The following is an 18402-nucleotide window of genomic DNA, read 5'->3' as shown; positions in this document are numbered from 1 at the left end:
CCAGAGCTCAAGACCCTGGACAGCAACTCCGGTTTGGAGCTTTAGAGTTTAGAGAGCTGGTTTAATGTAATACATCTCATTCAATAAGAACTCCGAGACAGGAAAATTCCTCAAAGAACATTTTATTGGGGCATACCAAATTGGCACATTCTTGGTGGAAAACTGGCTCTAAATTCCCACCAGTTTTACACCCAATTAAAGTTTTCAGTCACATGGTCCAATCAGCATGTAGTTCAGTTACTAGCTAGGTGACCTGTCTCCACCTTTCGAGCATCTGCACCAATGTCCTTGATTCCTAGGGGAAAGAATTTTATTTAGGCTACAACACCCCAGCTATCTCTACACACATACCCTCCCTGGCCCCTTTGCTCAGGCTGTGTCAGCTCTGAAGCAGTGAGAAACCTCCCTAGAGAAAAGCTACTAAAAGAAAATGGCCACAGTTCGGCCAACTTCAGGGTTAATAATATATGTACCTTAAACAAAACCAAGGTTTATCCTGTACTGGCTAGTTCTTACTTCCTCTGGAATAGTGGTTGGCAGCTCTAAGCTCCCTAGTCTTCTATTGCAAAACTCAAAATACCATACTTAAAAATTTACAGTGAAATGGTGAAATTTCAGCGGCAGCATTTTCAGCTGAAATAAAATGTTGAAATGTGAGCACAAGATCTCTAGATATGAAATGCTCTGAAAAGGTACTCATAAACACAAACCAAGGAAAAAAAGGACAAGCAAATAACTACATAACCAAAAGGTCTCTTATGGTATCTTCAACTATTCTCTACTGGAATTGATGGGGTGCCAATTCATGGGAGGGAACAGTGGACCATCTCCTGCTTTTTTTGGGGGGGGGTTCTACTGGAGGTTCTCTGGGGCCCCTTCCAACTCTATTATTCTGTTTTGTTATTCTGTTATTCTTTCTATGATCACATTATACCCATTCCATCAAACAAAGAAAGTCCAGAATGATATAGATTATAGAATCTCTTGCAATGGGCAGGGGGGTGGACTAGAAGATATCCAAGGTCCATTCAACCCTATTATTCTATATTCTATCTCATCCTTCACCAATGCATCATCTGCATAAATCCTGTAAGAAAGGCTAGCATTTCAACATTTGTTTTATTTCTTCTTTTTAAATTAAGTCTTATTTTACAGGGCTTAAATGTATTTAACTGGGTTTTTTTATTTATATCTCACCTGTATTATTTTTATAATACATAACATAAGGCAGAGAACACATACAATACTCCCTCCTTTTTCCCCACAACTCCTCTGTGATGTGTGTTGAACTGTGAGTGAGCGATCAGCCCGAAGTCTTTGACTTTCATGCCTAAAATGAGACTAGAACTCACAGTCTCCTGGTTTTTAGCCTGGTGCCTTAACCACTAGACCAAACAGGCTGTTGACTATAATCCACTTGAGGTAGTTCACAAATATATTAAATTGATGCATCTTCATATCCTATTTTTATTCTTTAAATAAAACCCCAGAAAAACAATAATTTAGAAACTCCCCAAGTTCCATTATGAACGTTAATCCATTATTTAAATCTCTTTTCTTCTGAGTTTAAGTGATATCCCTGTTTCATTACCATAGCAATGAAATGGAATCCATTTGTTAGATGGAGCAATAGCCTGATTCCTAAATATTTCAGGTGGCAAAAAAAAGAATCACTCCATGGAGGAAACAGAAGTTTGCAAGGAACTCTTCTGATACATTAAAAAATCTTTCTTAAGGGACTTCCGGGTTGGCTCCGCAGCGCCATTGACGGTCTTTTTAGACCGCCGCCCCCGTGATTCCGTTGAGCCGTTCTGACAGCGTTAATCAGCTGTCAAACGGGTTGAAAATCTCCCCTTCGGGAAAAGAAGGGGAGGAGAGCAGGTGGGTGAGGGTAGAGCTCCCCGAAAACCCCTGGATTAATTCCAGGGGTTAGGAGGGTGAGAGCTCCCCGTTCAGCCCACTGAAGCTCCGGATCCGGGGGGACTCTGTTTTTTTTTACAGAGCTAGGCGTTGCGTCCAATTTCTGCTGTCAAACAGAAGATTAAATGATTTCAAAAAAGCAGGCGGAACAGAAGCAGGAGGACAAGCTTTTTGCAAGTATAATACTTAACTCCGGGGATACAATGTTTCTAATTGGATTTTCTGAGCTGGAAGTTAAGATGGCGTTTCTTTGTTGCGATTTTAAAAGTGAAAGTTAGAAAAAGTCTTTGCTAATAGACTCGTGCTCAGAGACTGGCTTTAAGTTGCTGGAATAGATTTTGAAGAGCTGTTTGGGAAAAGATTATTTCGTTTGGTATTGCTGAAAGCTGCTCAAAAGGATGGCTCTGACTTTATGATTTTATGGTTGTGGGAAGAAAGAAAATTTCTTTGAAATAAAATGGCTTCTAAGAAAGGAGATCTTGAAAGTGCTGGATGCTATTTGGAGGTGTCAGAAACGAAACAGTTGTCTGATTTACAGAGTTATAAGGATTTTGATGCAGAACTTACAGAATTTATAAAAGAAGCCATGAATAATCATACTGCAGCTATAAGTAACCAAATAGCAATTCTTAAAGGGATAACAACAGAAATGACTGAGGAAACAAAAACAACTACGGAGCATAATGACAATTCAGGAGATATTGCAGCAGAGAGGGTGGAAGAATTTTCTCAAGAATTTTCGAGCTTATTCTCTGCTCTTTTCGGAAAAATTGATAGAATCTTTCAAAATTATGACTTGGTTTGGAAAAAAGTAGTAAATGACCAGACTTTCGAAGTTTCAGAAGATGAAGGAGATTTGTCAGTGGCATCTATACATTTAATAGAAAAGAAACAACTGAACTTTTTTTCACAAACTCTTGATAAACTTTGGTTTTACAGACGAAGGAATGAACTGATTTATATAAGCATGAAGAGGCGATTTGGGGGCTCTAAATCAGAGGAAATTTTCTTAAAAAGGGGACAATCTTTGCAGTTATATCAACCTCAAATTAAAATGAAAAACCTCCTCAAAATAGAAGTAGGAGGGATGCAGAAAGACTGGAAAAAATATAAAAAGAAAGCAAGAATGGAAGATTAACCTTTTCTTTTGGCTTTGTAGTTGTTCTACTCATGGTTAAAAATGATTATGTTTTAGGTGTTATAACTACTGAGGGGGAAAAAGTATAAAGTTAAATATTGATTCTTAAATATGATGTATTAATGGTTGATTAATCCTTTTTGGTTTTCTAGTTTATGTATTAATGGTTAATTATGTTGATGATCATCTTTCAAATTTTAAAAGTTGGAGGGAGGAATAATGAAGGGGGAAATTTAGAAACTTAAAAAATGTAGAAATTTAATTAGTGAATATCTAAGGTTTATTTTTTGTTATGAGATTTCAAAATAAGAAAGCAAGAATGGAAGATTAATTTTTTCTTTTGGCTTTGCAGTTGTTCTACTCATGGTTAAAAATGATTATGTTTTAGGTGTTATAACTACTGAGGGGGAAAAAGTATAAAGTTGAATATTGATTTTTAAATATGATGTATTAATGGTTGATTAATCTTTTTTGGTTTTCTAGTTAATGTACTAATGGTTAATTATAAAAATGTAGAAATTTAATTAGTGAATATCTAAGGTTTATTTTTTGTTATGAGATTTCAAAATATCTGAACTTTGAGAAAAGTAGGAGGGGGAAAAATGTTTTTAGGTTTGAATGTTTAATATTTGTTAATGGTTTTAAAATTCTTAGAGTTATTGGATTACATGTTACTTTGTGTCTATAAAAAGGGAGGTTGATGAAATTGTAAAAGGGGAGTTAAGGGGTCTTGGGAGTTATTAAATCTTGCAGTTAGCTAGTTTATTTTAGCGAATGTTTGGTGAAATCTATGCCCTGTTTTTGTTCTGGGAAGTCGGGGGTGGGGGGTGGTGAGGAGGGGTTGAAGATTGAGTTTACCAAATTGATTTTTTTTTCTTTTTTTCTGATGATAGTTTGAATGATTGTTTATATTGTATACTTGTTTGATCAGAAAATAAAAACTTTTTTATTAAAAAAAAATATTTCTTAATATTCTAACTGTCCACATATGATAACATTTCCTTTCCCCTTTCAGTGGCAACCATGTTCTCCCATTTCTCTCTGAGCTAGGAAAATTCTTGCAATCTTAGCTCTCTTCTGTACTATTAGTTCTATTAGGCTACCAAGGCTTTGCCCACAGAGCACAAGTTTAACTATCCTGAAATATGAAAAATACAGCATAGCTGAGTTTTTCCAAAATGTCCTTTCGAGGGAATGAGCCTCTAATCGGATCAATGTGAGTCTTTCAGTCGCTGTCAGTCTCAGAAAGTCCACCATTCTCCTCTTTCTCCAAGTCTGCTGCCACCTCTTTCAAGTCCGCAAAGAAATCTTCCCCATTGCCAAATGCTTTGCGACTTAAAGGCTTCAGTTGCTTATTTTTCTTCTTTTTTCTATAATCATCCACAATCACTGAACTAAGTGAAGAGATGTCCCAGAATTTCACTTTTTGGTCATGGCCACAGCTGGCCAGGTATTGGCCCATATGACATTTAGCCAGCTGTTCAATAGGCTCACCCATATGCTGCCCGACACTTCCTATCACTCGATTGGGCAAGATATTTACTGCCCTGAAACAAAGAAAAGTTTAATTACCAAAATGAATGCCAGTTCCTTTGTGGAGAGAGGTATCCAGCCATATCCCAAGTTCTTTTTTAGAAAAAAATAATCCCTTATATAAAAGCATAGGTTTCCCCTACCAGTGTTCAATTCAGTTCTCATCTCTGTTTTTTAGCCAAGCTTTGTCCAAAAATGCTCCCATGGTCATGTGGCTGGCATGATTATACACTGAGGTGCATGCAACACTGTTATCTTCCTACCAAAGTGGTACTTACTTATCTACTCACATTTGCATGCTTTCAAACTGCTAGGTGGCAGGAGCTGGGGCAAGAATGGAAGCTCACCCTGTTGCGTGCGCTCGGGTCTTGAACCCGAGCCATCAATTTTCCAGCCAACAAGCCCAGCTTCTTTAACCACTGAGCTGGCACGCCTCTCTTATGTAGCTAGTTTCTATATATATATATATATTGCCATATATTGGCCCAGGAAACTGGCAGAATTTTTCAAAGATCATCTTCTCAATCTCTTAATATTGAGTTTTGTCATACCTTATTTGAAATTATAGTTTGCTTTTGGCCATCTGCTAAGAAGAGCTTATTTTACCTAGTTTCATTTGCAGCCAGTCTGTGTTTTTGTGTACCTCTCCAGTATTAGCATCTCTCACGAGAACTTCTTGTCTCATGACAGTCTCACCTAATGATTCCATCGGTGGAACCTGTGCACACAATGCTCTCAGTTATGGGAACCATGCAGTCTATGGATTCTGCCTTCATTGCAAAACGATCACTGGTGGCACCAAAACCATCCCAGTTGAAGAGGTAAATCGTTCCCTCACTGGAGCCACAGGCTACTTTCCTTCCCCTCTGAGCAGGAGAAAAATAATAATAGTTTAACCAGAAAAAAAGCAGCATATCTTTTGTTGTTATTAAGAACTAGGTCTTGAAAGCTATTTAAAATAGAAAAACCCTATTTATCAAAAGCTTAAAGCATACTACCTTGAATAGAGACATCAAACATCATACTAATGCAGGAAAATACTTTAAATTCTTTTTTTAAAAGTCCTTTTGAGTCCTGTTGTCTCCTGGTGACTTCCTGCACTAATCTCTGCATTTTTCTTTAAAAGTTTTCAGAAGTGATTTGCCATAGCCTGCTTCCTAGGGCCGAGAGAAACTGACTGGTCCAAGGTCACCCAGCTGGTTTTGTATCCAAGGTAGACTTTAAACTTATGGCCTTCTGGCTTCCAGCCTGATACCTTAACCACTATGCCAAATTGGCTCTCATAAAGACCTTGCTATCATCCATCTCAGAAATAGTGTAACTTACTGGTTCATATCTGCAAACAGCCTTTTTTCCAAGGTGCAGCAAGATAATAGAACTTACTTTCATCAGAGATATAGCCATTAAGTCTCCATTCTGAGGTTCTGAGAGAAGCTCAAAGCGCCTTCTCCTAATATTGAAGACTCCCATTGTTCCATCTCCACTGCGAGAAATAGAATGGTACATAATATTTAGTTATAAAGCGAACTTTATTTGGAATATGACAGAAATGGAGAATTCTGGAGAATTCTAAAAATGTTCTGCTCTCTTGTTTTTCTCATATAAAATCTCCTCAGTTTTTGAAAATAAATTCCATTATCTAGTAGTAGTTAGATGGCTTGAGTATGATGTCCTGAGTGACTTCCAGTTTTTGAGATACTTCAAACTATTTCAGGAATTTACTTCTGGAAATTGCTGGTCTGCTCCAGAATGGCATGTTCCAGAAGGGGAATGGAATGTTTTGGACCTCTCCAGAACATTCCATTCCTAAATCACTAAATTTTGTACATATCTATTTGCCTTCTGACAAATTCTAATAAAAACTTTATTTATAATCACTAGCAATTCAGAGCTGGCTATAGATAACTCTGTATTTATGTGAAATGCCATTACAACAGTGAAAAGAATAACGCTAAAAGAGATGGTGATAGTTTTTATCTAAAAGCTTTTAATCTTTCCCGTAGGAACAACTGCTGTAAAACATCTGCACTCTAAACATACAAATGTAACTTATTAGTCTACTGAATGAACAGGAGAATGTAGTACCTGGTTGTGAGAAGCAGCTTCTTGTTTCTATCTAGGATCATATCACTGATGTAGTCCTCATGCTGCTTCATTTCCATGATGGATGTGCCCTTGCGCAGGTCCCATATTTTCAACACTCCACTGTCATCTCCTGTGGCAAACAAATGCTCATCTATCACCAATAGGCTGTTCAAAGCTGAGCTGTGGAAATTTCAGAGTAGAAGAGCCAACATTATAACTTATTTGTAGAGCTGTTCCCATTTTTGAACCCTTATTCATATAACTCTTCTACTCAAAGGTACCATTAACTAATTCTAAAGAGTAGAATCCAGTGGTGGGATTACCCAACAGGGAGCCACAGCAGAGGGCCCAAATGTATGCGTCTCAAGAGCTGCAGATTGCCAACACCCGGTCTAGTGGTTAAGGTACCAAGCTGGATAGCAGGAAACCATGAGTTCTAGTCCCACATTAGCCATGAAAGACCTTGCGTCAGTCACTTTCTCTCAAACCCAATTTACCTCATAGAGTTGTTGTTGAGGGGAAAATAGGACAAAGCTGTGTTGGATATGTTCACTACCTTGAGTTAATTAAAGCATGATAGATGATAGATAGATAGATAGATAGATAGATAGATAGATAGATAGATAGATAGATATAGAGATATAGAGATATAGAGATATATAAATAACTCATGCTCAAGAATCTTAACACAAAGGAAATAAAGAACTGTAAGTAGAAAATATAGCACCTCAGTAAATGCTTCATTACCAAGGCTACAGAATGGCTAGTAAATAATTCAGATACCTACTTGTGAGCCTTGGAGAATCGTATCACAAGACGGCCTTCCTCCACATTCAGGATATGGATAGATTTATCCTTGGATACTGTGAAAAGCCCTGGAATACAGAGGGGGAGAGCCCATACCATGACATGGTCAAATTCCAAAGGGCTTTTTCTAACTGTTCTGTACTTCAGTGCTTCACCCTGAGTGAGGGTTATGGGGTTTGCACATATGTAACATCCTTTATAAAAAATTAATCTCTCTCTTTTTTTTAGGTAATCTGAAGGCATTAGCCTTTACCAATCTGTAATCCAGAAAGAAAGGCAGCTTGTTCCATTCTAGTTGGCCATTTCTTGATTCAAAAAGATTCCTATATTATCAGCTACATAATCAAAAAACACCTGGCATGTTCTATTATAACTACTGCAAAGTAGATAAGCTATACTTGGTACGTTTCTTCTAGTTGGATTTTTCATGACTATGCAAGATATCCAAACAGAATGTAACTATCAGCTTTCCACTGCAAGTGAAAGGAGCCTTGGTAAAGGAGCCTTGGTAGTACAGTGGTTTAATGCACCCTGTTATTAACACAGCTGCCTGCAATTTCTGCAGGTTCGAATCTTACCAAGCTCAAGGTTGACTCAGCCTTCCATCCTTTCTAAGGTAGGTTAAATGAGGACCCAGTTTGTGGGGGCAATAAGCTGACTTTGTATAAATATACAAAAGTATGAAGGCTATTGCTTAACGCATTGTAAGCCGCCCTGAGTCTCCGGAGAAGGGCGGCATATAAATCAAATTAAAAAAAAAAAAAAGTATCCTATCTTGGATCTTCAAAGCAATTTAAAGTGTACACTATTTCTGAAAAATAATGCCCACTGCTCACCCCAATAGGTTTATAAACAACACTGTGTGCTTGTTTCCTACTGTAACAATTTTATATTTATTTTATAAATAAAATTCATTTTATATTTAGATTTATAAAATGTATTTCATATCATATATTTATAGATATTATAAAACCAAAATATTGGTGTTTGTAGAAAGACCAAAGATATAACTAAATGGGCACTGTTTAGAGCAAGTAAATTGTTTTAAATACTTAGAATAATCTTTTCATGATTCAGGGATCAAGCATGCCTATAGAAATTATAGGACACAAAATGTATCTAAATGCACATCTGCTGTCCAGGCATTTTAACTTTCTTGTACTGCCTCATCTGTTCCTGCTGCAGAAAAACTCCTTTCAGCAAAGAGATGTGGCATCTACTTCATGGAGTATATTTATGCCAACTTTTCAAAGACATCTTTGATGTCTTTGTACATGTGCTCTTGACATCTTTCTGGTGCAGTTCGTCATATGGAAGCATTATTACTTAAAGATGAAATCAGCATATGAACTAACTTTGTTGAATTTAATTTAAAGCTTGTCATTCTCCTTGCAGGCTTAGCTCTATCTGTATTTCAAAAAACATTATAAAAACCATAAAAACAGCAAACAAAGGGCACTCACTTTGTCCATCTTGCGAAAAGGATATTTTCCGGCAGGATTTTAAATGATGACCTGAGGACCAAAGTTCTTTGTTTTCACCTTCCAAACAGGAGTATGAGTATCTGTAATTATGATTTTAAAATGGAAAGAAAGCATCAGGCACCTGTTCAAATAATTCCTGCACCCAATAGTGCCTACCTTTAACCAATACAGATATACCCAACCATCTTCTCTTGCTACCATTCGTACACACATACCTCATTTATACTGAATACATACCATATTTTTCAGACTATAAGACACACTGCACCTAAATTTAGAAGAGGAAATCAACAAAAAAAAGTTTTTGGCCTCTCTGCACTCCATTTTCAGGCCTTTTCCAGCCCATTTTGAACACTTTTTTCAGAGCTGGAAGTCAGGTAAGACACAGCGGAGAAGTGAGATGCTGTAAGGATCACCTCTCCTTCCAACTTAAGAAAGTGAAACGTAGTTGTTCAAAAGGATTCTTTTATTAAGCAGAAATGAAAGCCATCCAGCTAAAGCACAATCTGAATGCCCTTAGGCAAAGCAGTAGGATTAAAGTGGCAGAGACCCCTCCCTTTAAGTCAAAATGCAGATTTTAGCCAATACACAAATGTGAAGATGTTTTCTTTACTATTTCCTTTGAGAACCCGAACAAACATGCATTCCCACCACTACCCTTTAAAGTGAGACAACCCACATGGCTATCATATAAATTCCTGCAGGTAAAGGGAATCTCAGGCCTCCTTGACACCAGGATATAGGTTGTAAAATATCTGATGACACAGGCAATGCTAGTAAATCGAATCCAAGTCTCCCCCTTCCTCCACTTGAATGGCAGTATCACTTTTAGGGATCTGACAGATGCATGTCTTATCTGACTTCCAGCTCTTGCCATGCCTGGCGAGGGGGAGAGAAGAGACAGCAGGGGAGCCCTGTCTCGCTCTGTACATCTCACTTCTCCGCCGCCCCACCCCTCTCCACCTGCCACTCTCCCTTGCCGGCCGAGATCGGCAAGCCAGATTCGGGGAGCTGAACGCGCTGCCACCGCCTGGGAAGAGAAGAACGTGAGAAATGGGCTCTCTCGCAGCACTTCGTCTCTCTCTTCTTCTCCCAAGTGGCAGCGGTGCATCCAGCTCACCAAATCTGGCCTGCTGATTTCAGGTGGCAGCAGCAGCTCTGACCTGATCCTCGCTGGCAATGCTGCAGGCAAGAAATGGCCACACCGATCCCGCTTCATAGCTGCGCAGGCAGCCCGCACCGGCCACTGCTCAGAGCTTGGGCGCTAGTCCCCTTCCCCCCAGTCCCAGGTCGACAGGTCTAGGACTGGCAAGAGTTTTTTTGCAGCTGCTCTTTGCGGCCGCCACTAAGAGAAGGGGCACACGAGCTAGGGTTTGTGGGAGTGGCCTCCGCGAGGCAATTCCATGTGGAAGGCAGGTGCATGTGGGGCATGTTCCCCCTCCATTTCCCTGTTGTGACCTAGGCCCAAGTAGGTATTATCAGACACAATCAGTTCTAAACAAACGGATTTTATTGGAACATCAAAGAATTAACTCATTCTCATAGTCCAAACTAATTCAAAACAAATTCTTCATAACTCAGTTCTTCGGCCTTATCACCAACCTTTCTACTTTGGCAACATGCCAAAGGCTTTTCTTAGCAAAAGTTCAGAAGCAGGAGATGCCAACAAGAAATAAATACAGCAAGACAAGAAACAAATCTATCAACATTGTTTTCCGACAAAGAGCCCAAGAGCTGTTGCTGGTCTTTTAAGCCTTATGGGAGGGGCCAATCATCTCTTGGCCTTACTCCCGAGTCGTCATTTTTACTTTAGCTGCTCTTGCCTTCTGGTAGCTCTTCTCATGCGTGCACTAGGAACAGGCTCCCTCTGCCTCTCTGCTGTCCGCCTCTGGAGGCTCCGGAATCTGCACATCACTCCCAGATGGCCCTGGCCCCATCGCTTCCTCTGATGCAGAGCCCTCGTCCGGGCCTTCCCCTGACTCCAGGACTGGCCCATTGTCCTCCCCAGCCTCCTCACTATCTGACTCTGCTGCCAGGTCCGCAGGCTGCTGGGGAACCACAACATTCCCCTCTCTGGCCTCACCTCCTTACATCGTGTTGTTTGCGCAGCAGCTGCGCATGTGTCTAAGTATTGGGGGGGGGCTTATTTTAGGGGGGTATTTTAGCGCGTGCGCTTGAAATCCCAATTGGGTTTATTATCCGGACAGGTTCTAATTTCAGGGAAACACGGTAGAGGGACAAACATGTTTTGGCACTTTGAATGTCTTTTTTGCGCCAAGCCAACAGATTCTGTCTGCTCTAATCTGATTGATTTAGTCACAAGTACACAGACCCCTTGTCTCTCTCTCTCTCTCCCTCCCTCCCTCCCTCTCTCTCTCTCTCCCCATCTCCCATTAATAAAGACAGGGATATCTCTCCATCTCTCACACATAAACAGAAATTTTCTTTCTAGCACATAAAATATTGTGGATGGTCCTGCTACAAACAGTCTCCCTTTTTCAACCATACCCAGCACTTCTATCCACATCTTCTCTCTCTCAGCCACACTTGGATCAAAACTCTTTTGATCACTTGCAATCTCCTCTCACAACTTCACATTTTCTGGCCTGTTCACAAAAATAGATCCCCCCTCTCAGAAAGACATCCACCCAAATACCCCAAAGACTTTAGTCCAGGGCTGTCAAACTCACAGCCTGTGGGTCGGATGCATCACGCACTGGCCACACCTATGCCTGGTTTAGCAAAGGGGAGAAAAGTCCTGATACATCACGTGACACCGCCATGACGATGCAAGTTTGCCAACCCTGCTTTAGTCAGTCATACAGATGCCCTTCCTATGCTTTCTTCCCTCTACAGTTGCCTTTGTCAGCTACAGATAAACACACACGCTCAGTCTCTTAATTGTACACAAAGCTTCTGTTCCTCTCAATTATGCACAGAACTCCTCTATCAATGACAGACAGTTTTTTAAGCAGGCCTCATCATCCTACACAGAGATTACCACCCACACATACACAGCAGTCTTTTACTCTCAACTATTCTTCTTTAGCCACATACTAGCTCTATCTCATATCTACTCTCCAAAATGCTCCTTAATGTCTCTCTGGTTCCACTTTGGATAAGGGGGCATGGCTCTCAGCCACAAAGAGCCACTCTCCTGTAAGGAACAGGTACTTCTTCAACATACAGATATCTTCTTTCTCTTTTAAATCACTCACCTTAATACCCCTACTTCCAAAAAAAGTAGAATGGTCTCCTTCTCCAAATGACCAACCTGTCCTCTTTCTTAACTACATGTATATAATTACAACTTCTTGCTTAAATAAATACATACACAATCACACACATCAACATCTACATATTCTCTTTCTCCAACACATCTTATTTGTCTTTTTGGTATGATTTCTACTAGTGACTACAGGATCTTCTAAACTCAGCCCAGCATAACAGTAAATAGGACAGATTCTGTACTAGCTCCGGAATGTCTGGAAGAAACCACAAGGTTCTCTAGATCTCAAGTGAGGAAATGGTTTTACAAACATTTCCTGTTACTACCCATCACAGAGATACTCTTAAACAGATACTTCCTTTCAAATATGTTTTTTCTATACAGAGAGATGGATATACATTCTCTCTTAGACATACACAGATAGCCTCTCTCAATCTGTAACCATACATGCATAAATCCTCTTTTTCTCTTAGTCAACTGCATAAAATCTAACAATGGAAACACACATTTCTTGTCTTTCTTAAACATTTACACAGATCCATCTCATTGAACTACTGATGCACCAGGGAGATTTTTCTACAATCTCCATATACATGACCCAAGAAGAAGGCTCAACCAGTACATTTCTATGAGATGTTGAACTCACACATAGACATCACCGTCAACATCTCCAATAGCTATGATGTCCCGGGAGGGGTGAAAGTCAATGGTATTTACTGCTGCCTCAAAGAAAATGTCTTCAGGAGTATCATGAAGTCTAGGCTCCAGTCCAAGTTCTTTCTCATCTGAATGTTCCTGGATGGAGTAGACAATAAGATATAGTAATCAAATCTTCATAGTATCTTTATAGTCCTTTACTAATGTAATTAACAGAGTCCATATACTATATATTCATGTTTGTTTATTCAGTTCATATCCAACTTTTTTCAGAAGTTAAATTGCTTTCCACTGAGGCTTCCCTAGATTTTTCTCCCACAAGAGGAATCCTGTCAACCCAAGTTTCCCCAGATTGAATTGAATTAATTGAACTTTATTTAGCCAAGTGTGATTCAACACAAAAGGAATTTGTCTCCGATACAGAAGCACTTAGTATTCATGCAAAGCAACAGAATCATCATCAATAAAAGGAGGGAGAAAGGAAGATAATAAGGATAGACAATAATACTACAGACTACATGGGTAAATATACATAGACATTAGACAGTTCTGTGAGAATTAGGTATTCAGCAGAGTGATGGGGGGGTAGGAGGAGGGAACTGTCCTTGTGTCTCCGTGTTTTAGCCTGCAATGCCCTGTAGTGCTGTCCTGAGGGGAGGAATTGAAACAATTTATGTTCAAGATGTGAGGGGTCTGCAGATACCTTCTCAGCCCTCCTTATGACCTGCACAATATACAGGTCTTCTGTGGAAGGCAGGATGCTTGCAATTGTTCTTTCTACAGTCTTAGCTAACCATTGAACTCTGTACCTCTCTCCTGTTTGGTTGTTGTACCAAACCAGATAGTTATAGAAGTACACATTCAAGTCCAATTTCTTAACCACTACTAGACCAATTGGCTTTTGAATCCTTTTATCCTCTTTTCAATATTTCATTAGCCACCATCACTGATTTAGCAATTTTTTATTAATATATTAATAAAAACTGTATTAATCTTATGGTTATTTTCCAGCACCATCACTACAGTACATACGATCATATCAGCCTACAGCGCCATAAACACATACACAGAGAATAGGAACAGCGATCAATATGTGAGAACAGTTCAGCTGATTTACTTGTTTCTGGTACTTTTTACCAAAAAAAAGTAGGGGGGAGAGAGACAGCTAGAGTAGGGAAGCCTGGAGAGGGAGTCAGTTTCGGTTTGCCTGGCGCAACCTCTTCCGGTGCTTCTTTTGTACCGCTTCGGTGCCGGGAGCTCCCCATCTTTACTCCCCATAAAACTATACTTGGAATTGGGGCTCAGGACAAAGGGTAATCCATGTTCCATAAAACGCGAAGAAATGCCGAAACTGAGGATCTAAATAATAAATATTAATTCAATAACTCTAAGGCAGTCCCGTGATAGCCTCTAGCACTATATTCCTACTGCACCAAAGCTCCCGCACAGACTACTCCTCGATCGCCTAAGCCTACATTCCCAGACCGCTGCTCCATGACACAGGAAGCCGCGCAGGCCTCTTTCCCGGCAAAGGGAAGTCCACGTGAGGACAAGGGTGGTATACTTACAGCGTCAGGCGCAGCCATTTTCACTACAGCAGTCGGCTTGGGGGCACAAGCGTGTTGGGAACTACGGACGCCTGCGCAGCAAAAGGAGAGGCGGAGCGAGCACTTTTCCTCTGGAAGCCCAGGAAATTGAAAGGAGAAAGTGACCTGCTTATTATCGAAATGCAGGTTGGTCTTCTGTTGTAGTTATTTTGTGTACCGAAGTAGCCATACATTATGTGCAGTGTCGATGTTGTTTACTGCACAGCAGGGACCCAACCATCAGAAAAAGTAAGAAACGATTAAAAACTGGAAGGAGGATTTTTATTTAATCCCCTAATTACCAACCCTATCAAGAATGTTGACTACTAAATCTATAGGTTTTGATCTTTCCTTTCCTTGGTCGGAGCCGAGGACTTTAAAAGACAAACAGAAACTAATCTTTCTGGAGAAAGAAAGAAATGGGAGTCCCAAGATGTTTTTTCAAGAGGCAACTGGACTTTGTTTTTTTCTTTGAAGACTTTTCGCTTCTTATCCAAAAAGCTTCTGAAGAATCAGAACGTCCAGTTGCCTCTTGAAAAAGCACCTTTGGGACAATCATGACTTGGATGACTGAGAATCTCATAGACAAAGAAATGGGAGCTTTTCTTTATATCTGTGGTTTGCAAAGCTCCTTCATTCTCACTTAACAAAGATTGAAATTCAAAGGCAAATATTTATTACTGAGTCTCAACAAAAAGCCACATTTAGAAAAATTCTTTTCCGATTATTTTTATAGCTCACATACTGATTGCATCTCCCTGAAGTCTAAAACTTAAAAATCATGGACTTCTCCCACAAGAGGAATCATGTCAACCCAGGCCTCTCCAGATTTAAATTCAACTCCAATATCTTGACATGATACTGTCAACAAATTTTGATACCATGGTACAAGTATTATCAAATGCAAGAAAGATTCAAAGTCTCTTGCTCCACCTTCTCCTGGATAAATTACACAAAAACAAATACATGGTAATCAGATTTTTTTATGGTACATTTTTATGACACATGACACAATATCAGTACATTTTTTATGACAAATGACACAATATCAGAACAATAAAAACATGACTTGCATTCTTGCACCTAATTAGGGCAGAAGTCAGAAAAGCTTTGATTTGCATTGTGATGTTATAACACACATTTAATCATTTTTTGTCACTAATTTGTACTAGGCACCTATAACCTGCTGATAATAAAGAATCAGTGATGAGTTTGGGGCAAAATTGTGTAACATGAATGAATGTGAGATGTGATATGAAATGAAGGAGCACAGTAATAGTCATTGGGCCTTTCAGAGAACCTAGAATGAATGAGAACAATTACTGGCAAATATCTGCTTAAAAGAAAAAAACTTTATAAAAATTACAGCTATTATAATGGTTTTTTTAAAAAACTTTCCTGTCTTTATAGTTTTACCCCGGAGCATACATTTTGCATTTTATAGATTCTCCTTGGAGAATCCAGCTGATCAACTCCAAAAGCTATTGTCTTGGCAGAAATTTTTTTTGTTAAAATCCCCCTGAATTTCCATAATTCCAGGCTGCAAAGGGAGATACTGGGACTGGTAATTTTTTAAAGTCATGGCGTGGGATAAATTAGCAGTATTAATACTGATCAGATTATTGCCAATTAAGAATTTAAAACATTTCAATTTAAAACAATGTAAATTTGAATTGTTTAAAATTGCTAATGAGTGGTATATGCAATTTAAAGATCTCGAGATTTCACAATTTGGTTCACGTTTTAGCTGTATTAATCATAAGAATATTAAATATATTTCATGGGTTATTGAATTTATAGCAAAGTGTATTGTATATCATTTTGGGTTGTGGCAAAAAAGATTATTCTTTTACAATATATTTTATAATAAATTTACTATCTTGAATCAATACTGCTTTACAAAATGGCTCATTTGCACTGTAAAGATTAATCAATATAACTGTATAATGCTGCATTTAAATGCTAAGTTTTTAAAACATTATGTTTTCACCTTCTTTACATCTTTCGTATCTTTGGTTTCTATACTTTATAGTGTACATAAATTGTATTTTTACATTGGACAGGAGAATTGGACTGGGCGGGCCATCTAATGGACATTCTACCCTAAACCATATCACTTATTACAACCTCTGCTTGTGGCATAAACATAGAATGTTTTTTTGTGAAGCATGTGCCTGTTGTTTGGGAACAGGGACATATATTTTTTTTGTAAACAGTTTTTCTTTATTTTTTACACATACACACACACAAACATACAATGTATTTTTGCTGATCAGAGTATTTGGCCGGTTAACAAATTTAAACAATTTTTAATCTTTACAACTAAAATTACCATTTCTATACCTCCTTTTTTGCCATAGTGTTCATTTTCATCTATTTTTTACCAGTTTTACCCTTCATTTTCATCTGTAACCAAATTCCAATTTTCCCTTCTATTCTATATTAAACCCTTTCTTATTTTCATCTGTTTTTATATCCATCAAAATAATTAATTTGATGATGATGATGATGATGATGATGATGATGATAATAATAATAATAATAATAATAATAATAATAATAATAATAATAATAATAATAATAATTTTATTTCTATACTGCCCCTCTCCCGAAGGACTCGGGGCGGTGTACAGCCTATTAAAACAAAAAATATACAAATATCAAAATTTAAAATTATTAAAAATATTACACAATTTCGGCCCAGATTAAAACCCCCAATTTAAAACTCCCAATTTAAAATAATTACATAGTTAGCCCTGCCTGGCGAAACAGTAGGGTCTTAAGGGCACAGCGAAACACACGGAGGTTAGAGATCTTGCGTATTTCCGGGGGCAGTTCGTTCCAAAGGGCAGGAGCTCCCACAGAGAAGGCTCTCCCCCTGGGTGTCGCCAGCCGACATTGCTTGGCCAACAGCACCCTGAGGAATCCCTCTCTGTGTGATGGCATGGAGCAAGGAAGAATTTGTGGGGTTTTCTAGGGAAATTTTTTAAGAATTTAAGGGGTTCTGGGAGGGGGGTTTGTAATAATCTTTTTAGAGAAACTGGGAAGACGACTATGGGGGATGGGGGGGAAATCCACCAGGGTCAGAGCCGAGCCCGGCACAGGGTAACGATTCGGGGGGTGATGGACGAGGGATTGGGGAAGGGATGGGGGACGATACCTATGAGAGTTGTACCATCAGCACGGTAGATGGGAGGGGCAGATATGGTGGGAGCAGGGGACCATATCATGTGTTGGGGGCTCGCACTTGCTGTCTGAAAGCAATTGCTTGCCCCGGTCCCCAAGGCTCCGCTCGGATACTAGGTGGCTTAGATACTCAGGATCTGGGCCTTCGGCTGATGCTATGCAACGCCAGGTCCGTGGTAAACAAGGCCCCCCTCATTCACGATCTTATACAAGAGGGAAGAGCGGACCTGGCGGGTATTACGAAGACCTGGTTGGGCCCGGAGGGCGGCGACCCTCTGGTTGAAATGTGCCCACCAGTCTTCAGAGCATTCCATTAGCCGAGGGCCCAGGGGAGGGGCGGGGGGGTGGCGGTTATTATTAACGATCTGGGTCCGAGGGAGACCACTGTGCCTCAGATAGCCGGATGTGAGTCCCTCCTTGTGAGGTGGGGCCGTGGGGTTCAGATGGGCTTGTTGCTTACATACCTGGCTCCCTGCTGCGTGGCAACAGCCCTACCTGAGCTACTCGACGTGATAGCCACGGTGGCAGTAGATACACCCAGGCTTTTAGTCATGGGTGATTTCAACTTGCCATCCATTGGTGAAACGTCTGAGGTGGCTCGGGAGTTCATGGCTTCCATGACGGCCATGGACCTGACCCAGTTAGTTCATGGCCCTACTCACAGGGGAGGTCACACTCTGGACTTGATTTTTGTCTCTGGCCAGTGGTTGAGTGGTCTTGTTATAGGGGATATAGACATAGAACCCTTGTCATGGATTGACCACTCCCTCCTTCGCC

At 39.7% G+C, this 18402-nt stretch overlaps 1 protein-coding gene across 1 annotated transcript; it reads right to left on the bottom strand.

Annotated features, from left to right (window-relative positions):
• Positions 1–3654: 3654 nt before the first annotated feature.
• Positions 3655–14458, bottom strand: WDR55 (WD repeat domain 55). The gene is made up of 8 exons (XM_070940836.1): positions 14422–14458; positions 12843–12991; positions 8947–9047; positions 7464–7551; positions 6677–6856; positions 5975–6074; positions 5288–5457; positions 3655–4605 (listed from the first exon to the last, which is right to left on the bottom strand). The coding sequence occupies exons 1-8, from the start codon at positions 14437–14439 to the stop codon at positions 4284–4286; spliced, it is 1128 nt and encodes a 375-aa protein (XP_070796937.1). The 5' UTR covers positions 14440–14458; the 3' UTR covers positions 3655–4283.
• Between the last annotated feature and the right edge of the window lie 3944 nt (positions 14459–18402).

The sequence above is a fragment of the Pituophis catenifer genome, unplaced genomic scaffold (genome assembly GCF_029215685.1).
Source record: "Pituophis catenifer annectens isolate HBS135680 unplaced genomic scaffold, rPitCat1.0.hap2 SCAF_3, whole genome shotgun sequence".
Lineage (NCBI taxonomy): Eukaryota > Metazoa > Chordata > Lepidosauria > Squamata > Colubridae > Pituophis > Pituophis catenifer.
The sequence above is the reverse complement of the archived record's forward strand: the minus strand, read 5'-3'. Positions and strand labels throughout refer to the sequence as shown.